The sequence below is a fragment of the Haliaeetus leucocephalus genome, unplaced genomic scaffold (genome assembly GCF_000737465.1).
Source record: "Haliaeetus leucocephalus isolate CR32 unplaced genomic scaffold, Haliaeetus_leucocephalus-4.0 Scaffold450, whole genome shotgun sequence".
Taxonomy (NCBI): Eukaryota; Metazoa; Chordata; class Aves; order Accipitriformes; family Accipitridae; genus Haliaeetus; species Haliaeetus leucocephalus.
The window spans coordinates 1,874,124-1,879,636 of record NW_010972886.1 but is presented as its reverse complement, the minus strand read 5'-3'; the positions used below and the strand labels follow the sequence as shown (position 1 = coordinate 1,879,636).

At 49.1% G+C, this 5,513-nt stretch overlaps 1 protein-coding gene across 2 annotated transcripts; it reads right to left on the bottom strand.

The window, feature by feature from the left end:
• Positions 1 to 3,511: 3,511 nt before the first annotated feature.
• Positions 3,512 to 5,139, bottom strand: CITED2 (Cbp/p300-interacting transactivator, with Glu/Asp-rich carboxy-terminal domain, 2). Of its 2 annotated transcripts, none has more exons than XM_010574615.1 (2): positions 4,946 to 5,139; positions 3,512 to 4,297 (listed from the first exon to the last, which is right to left on the bottom strand). In XM_010574615.1, the coding sequence occupies exon 2, from the start codon at positions 4,288 to 4,290 to the stop codon at positions 3,559 to 3,561; it is 732 nt and encodes a 243-aa protein (XP_010572917.1). In that variant the 5' UTR covers positions 4,291 to 4,297; positions 4,946 to 5,139; the 3' UTR covers positions 3,512 to 3,558. The 2 variants fall into 2 exon arrangements, with proteins under 2 accessions (XP_010572917.1, XP_010572918.1); XM_010574616.1 differs by lacking the exon at positions 4,946 to 5,139 and adding an exon at positions 4,532 to 4,581.
• Positions 5,140 to 5,513: the final 374 nt, after the last annotated feature.

Genomic DNA, 5,513 nt, shown 5'->3' with positions numbered 1-5,513 from the left:
GCCCCCGGCCCCGGCGTGCAGGGGCGGAGCCCCGTCGGTGAAGGGGCAGCTGTCCCCCTGCGGCCTCCCGCCCCAGCGCCCACCCGTGACTCCTTTATTCCCGGGGAAAAAAGGCAGAGGATTGCGTTAATCGGCACCTAATTTTCCGCCGAGCGTGTTTTGCGCGGTGGGGCGGCTTAGGGCTGATCTCCCTTCCAAATAAAGCAGCGCGTCTATTTATGGCCGTGGCTTAAAGAGGAGCAGATCTCATGTACCATGTTGGAAGTTCTTGAAAAACAGCCAAAGTACAGAGGTCAAGTTTCCTGTACCGAGAGCAACTTTATGGGACGCAAGACTGCAACGTCCTCTGTGAGGATCTGGCGGTAGCTGGAAAACTGGGTCGCTGTGCATTTTTCGCTAATCGCTGAGTCCAAATAATAAATTACTTCAGCGTATTTCTAAACAGTGTGGAGGCTAGAGAGGATCTACTTGAAGGCCTGTTACTGTTTCAGCTGTGGGAGCGTTGCCAAGGGGTTCACATTGGGAGGATGAGGGTCAGACCCCCAATATTGCTTGGTGGGTGATATTATGAATGAGAAAACAATGTAGTTGTGCTATCCACTGGGATCTGACTCTTCATTAGAAATTAAGGGACAAGGTAGGCAATATGATTGTTTTGCAAATTTCCCCAGGGTCTACTTTTAAGAAATCGTAAAACTCCTTGACGATGCCTTGCTCAAAGCCAGTGCTTTCAGTAGCTGCTGTTGTTTAGAGGCAGCAGCTCTCAGGAGTTTTACAAGGAGTCGTACGCAAATAGACTCTACCAGCGTGCCCGTGAAACTGCCTATTCTTAGAAAAGCTTATATGGAAGGATTTAATGTTGACAGACTTAAGTAGTGATGTCTCAACTGTGAAGAATCTGTTGTTTAACCAACTTTATGAAGCAAAAATACTCATCATTAAAGCGAGAGTATTCCCTTTTGTTTTAGGAGATAGTGGAGGCTTTAAACATCTATGCAATTTGGTATGCACATAATTTGATAGTCTGTTTTATACGAAGTTGATTAGAATCAGGAAAATCACCCTCCCAAACTCCAGCAGAAGAGGGCAATGCAACGTGTGCGGATCAAACAGCCTTAAAATGGAAAAGGGACTTATATAGTGGCAAGCTGGGCAATGGCTCTTAAAACTACAGCTGTATTCTTCTGAACACTCTTTTACATTATTGGTGAGTTGGTAAGTTACGATTCACTGCCATTTAATGTTAAATTTACTGTCACAAAACATTAGCGATCACTGGCTGAAGCCAGAAGGTTGTTTTTTTAAATTCTTGGGTGCTGAGAGTTGTCTAAGAACAGGCTGTTACCACCTACAGAGAGCATTTTGTCGTCAGCTTTTCCCAGAAGTGTACGCTTCCTTCTTTCTACTTTTCCTAATACTTTAATACAAGCATTATTTTTCTTTTACATTCATAAAACATACTAGCTGCTTCATGTCTGTAAGGCAAAGAAGGCCAAGTATCACTTTTCTCACCAGCTGGGACAATTTCAGCAATAGTAATCAGTTTAATTTCCCAGCTTGATTCAAAACACTGCTATTTACACTCCCATTGCGTGGTGATATCCTCCCCTGTTTACGTGCCCAGGTTTAAAATTTAACTACATCCACCATGCTGTTTTTCTTCCTAATAAATTCAGAAGACGTGGCTGGAAAAGTAAGCAAAAAGAAAGCACGGTGGTATCGCTCCTCTACCGAACTTGGGAAGCGTGGCTAAACGGGATTATGTGTTATTATTAGGGTCCTGATCCCACAGTCCTCACTGAAGTAGTAACTTGTGCGGGAGCTTTGCCAAAGGCTGAGTGGGGGCAGAAGGCTGCAACAGTTGGCAGTAAAGGAGAAACATGTCAATTGCTTTATAATAATGGGCATTTTTCTCCCAAATATTTAAAGTAAACCGGTATGGATTTGTCTCAGTGGCCTTAGTTGGTAGCAATTTCTGGGAGAGAGGGGTCAGAGATGTCCCACGGAGGAATATTTTAAGGGTATATGCCCCTTCTCCTAAGTCACTGGAAATGAAACACTATCGGTTCTGGTGCGACGCAGATCTGGATTGATGCAGCAATCTCCTGCGTTAAAACCCTGTGAGGTGAGAGGGCCGGGCCGGGCCGGGCCGACACCCACCACCACCCTCCCTTCCCAAGTTACAAATACTTGCACGTTAAGCTCTCGCTCTTTTTACATAGCTCTTCCGGGAGAGATAATAAATGTACAAAAGAACAAAGTCTACTATATAAATGAAAGCAGATTTATAAAATTACAAGTTTAATAGATAAATATAATAAATACTTTATGCATCATAACTCTGGACAACTACATTTAAAGCAAGTATGTTGGCAAGTCACAAAAAAGTTGCGCCTCGGCAACTTTATTTTTCATAAAACCACACTGACAGGCATATTACAATGTTACGTATGAGGCTGTATGCTGTAAGTATGTTCAAATCCCGCTTACCTACCGAGTTCACCATGACATATATATGGGTGTAGTGTACTTTCTATTTTGGAATGTCTTTTTGCACACCAACACGGTTGCACAGATAGATGTTCTACTTACCAGGGACAGTGGGGAAGAGTTTTGAAGAAAAATACTGGTAAATGACTTCTAGAAAAACTAAAGCATTTCTTAACTTTTTATTGACATTGGCAAATTAAAATAGAATAAATTAACAATATTTTCTCAAAAAAATGTTTTGTACAAAAATACTGTCAAAATTTCCTGAAAAGCTTTCAACACAGTAGTATCTTTTCATGTACTGAATAAACTATATTAGCACAGTGTCAAAATGCTGAAGACAGAAACAAAATAAAAAAAAATAATCTGTGAAATGTTTGCCACTAGTCAACATTCCATCCACACCATATTATTGTCTGTACATATGGGGGAGGGGGAATGGGTAGCAGACTTAAGTAACAGTATTACTTTTCCTGATCTGGAAAGGTTTGGCCCACATCTGTTAAGCTTCCAGTTTAGCGTATTCAAGGAAAAAAAAAAAAAACCTATTAGTCTGCACTGCAATGCATAGTTAAAAATTAAGCAAGATGGCAGCATTTGTGCAGTAGTATCTGCCCTTCAAAGTTCATGCAACCAACTAATGCAATTTTTTTTTTCCCTGTTCACTCAAAATTTGAATGCAGTTCAAGTCATTGGAAATTATCGTTTACAAAATCCACAAGATTAAGCAATTTGCCAAGATTAATATCTAACAGTTCAGCACTGTGGGAATTATGGGCACGTTACTGCGAGGAAATGAAACGAGCGAGGAGGGAAGGGGGGGACCAACATAAAAAGGCAGAGTTCGCTAGAAATTATTACTACGGGAGGGGACGTGAATGTCAAAGCTACAAAAAAGTGGCAGCGATTTAAGGAGAAAGAAAAAAAAAAAAAAAGAATTTATACAAGCGCATAGTTGACTCTGCTTTCCAGATTCTCACCTTTTCAAGCCCTGAAAAGTGAGACACCGTGTCTAGGGGAATGTTTTCATTCGCACCGATAGAAAGTCCTTTGTTTGTTTTAAATGAATCAGCAGCTCACCCTGCTGGGCTGCTGTTTGCAAACGAAGTCTGTCATGAAGTCAAACTCGTTCTGTCCCAACCACAGCTCGGGAAGCTCCTTGATGCGATCCAGCCCCATTTCGATGACTAAGGACATGAGGACCTCCTCGTCGATGAAGTCAGTGTCTATGACATTGGGCGGCAGCATTGCCGCGGGGACGTGGGGGACGGCGGGCGGCAAGCCGCTGCCGCCGCCGCCGCCGCCGCCGCCGTGCTTGGGGTTGCAGTCCCTGAAATGCTGCTGGCTGCTGCCGTTCAGCGGGTGGCTGCCGGGGTGCAAGTCCGGCATGTAGTGGCTGTGGGGGTAGGGGTGGTGGCTGAAGTACTGGTTGTTCAGCTTCTGGAGCTGCATGCTGGCGCTCAGCTGCCCTCCCGGGCTGGCGACGGGGGGGGCCATGAACTGGGAGCCGCTGAAGCGGGCGGGGGGCGGCATGCTGCCGGCCGGGTGCCCTCCGCTCACGCTCGCCGGCCCCATGGCGTGCCTCACCCCGCCGCTCGCGTTCATATTCCCGGCTCCGTAATGTATATGGTCGCCCATCAGGGCGCTGAAGGCGTGCTGCTGCGGCGGCTGCTGCTGCTGGTGGTGGTGGTGCGGGGTGGGAAACTGCCCCATGCCCATCCGATGCGCGGGGTGGTGGTGGAGCCCGCCGGAGCCGTCGGGGAATCGCCCGTGGTTCATGGCCATCATGTGGTCTGCCATCGCCCACCTGGAAAGTTAGCGTGGGAATACGTTAGGAAAAGGCGCCCTCGGACACCCAGCCGCCCTCGCCCGGACCGGCTGCATCTGCCCGGCCCTGGCAGGAACGACTTCGCCGGTCCCGCCGTCCTCTCTTTCCCGGGGGGAGGGAGGCAGGGAGGGAGGCGGGCGGAGAAACCGACCCCGAATCTCCTACCGCGGCTCCGCCGTGGAGTACAAAGGGGAAAATATAAGCGGAGCCTGCGGTACGAAAATCCCAGTCCCCTCCGCTAATCCGGCGAGCAACACGCACGCCTCCCCGCTCCAACTTGTGCATACCTATCAGCGGAAAGTGTTGCATACGGCAACAGCCGCCTCCTCCCCGCACGTTCCGAAGGCGCCGAGCCCCCCGGCTTCGCCAGGGAAGGCAGCGGATTTCCACGGCGCTCTCGCTAACTTGCGGGGAACGAGCAAAGAATTGGGAAGTCCCACCTAGCCGCTGTCAGCAACTTTTGGAATTGAGTCCCAATTATTTCGGCAAAAATACAGGAATGCGCGCCTGAGGAGGTAAAGCCAGGCAGCTGAGGAACACCTTTCCTCGCGTGTTTCGACAGTCCCGTTTTTCCTGTTGCACACAAAAGGGACACCCGGCACCAGCTACGAGAACCGCCGCACTCACCTCCCGGCTTCTTTCTTCTTCTGCTTCAAAGGTGGCGGTGAAATCAGTCAGTAAAAGTCACCCAGCATAGAGAGGGCTTCCCCGGCTCTCTCCTCGGCGCTTACGTGACGGTGCTGTGATCGCTGCCGCAGCCCCGGAGCTGTTTTTCACTCCTCTGCGAGGCTCATCGGCACTTGCCAACAATGAGCTGTGTTTCTTACCCAGCTTTGGCCACAGCTAATATAGGATTTCAGAAGGGAGGAGCAAAACCCTTACAGGCAACCAGAAGTAAAACCTGGAGCAAGCGAGGGGAAAAAAAAAAAAAAAAAAAAAAAAAAAGAAAGGGGGAAAAAAAAAACCCACCCAACACCCAGCGCGCACACGCACAGGGGCACACGCGCGGAGGGAGACACGCGGGAAGGGGCCAGGCGGATCTGCAAGGCATCCAGGCACCCCGCTCCCCCCGGCTGGGCGACACGTGTGTCCGTGGGTCGCCCGCGCCCCGCTCCGCGCCTCCCCCGGGAACAAAGCGGGGCTCCGCGGCGGGGCGGCAGGGAGCGGGCGGCCCCCCGCGCCCCCCGCCGCCGCT

Coding starts and splice junctions, on each gene's coding strand:
- CITED2 (XM_010574615.1), bottom strand. CDS start 4,290: ATGGCAGACCACATGATGGCCATGAACCACGGGCGATTCCCCGACGGC.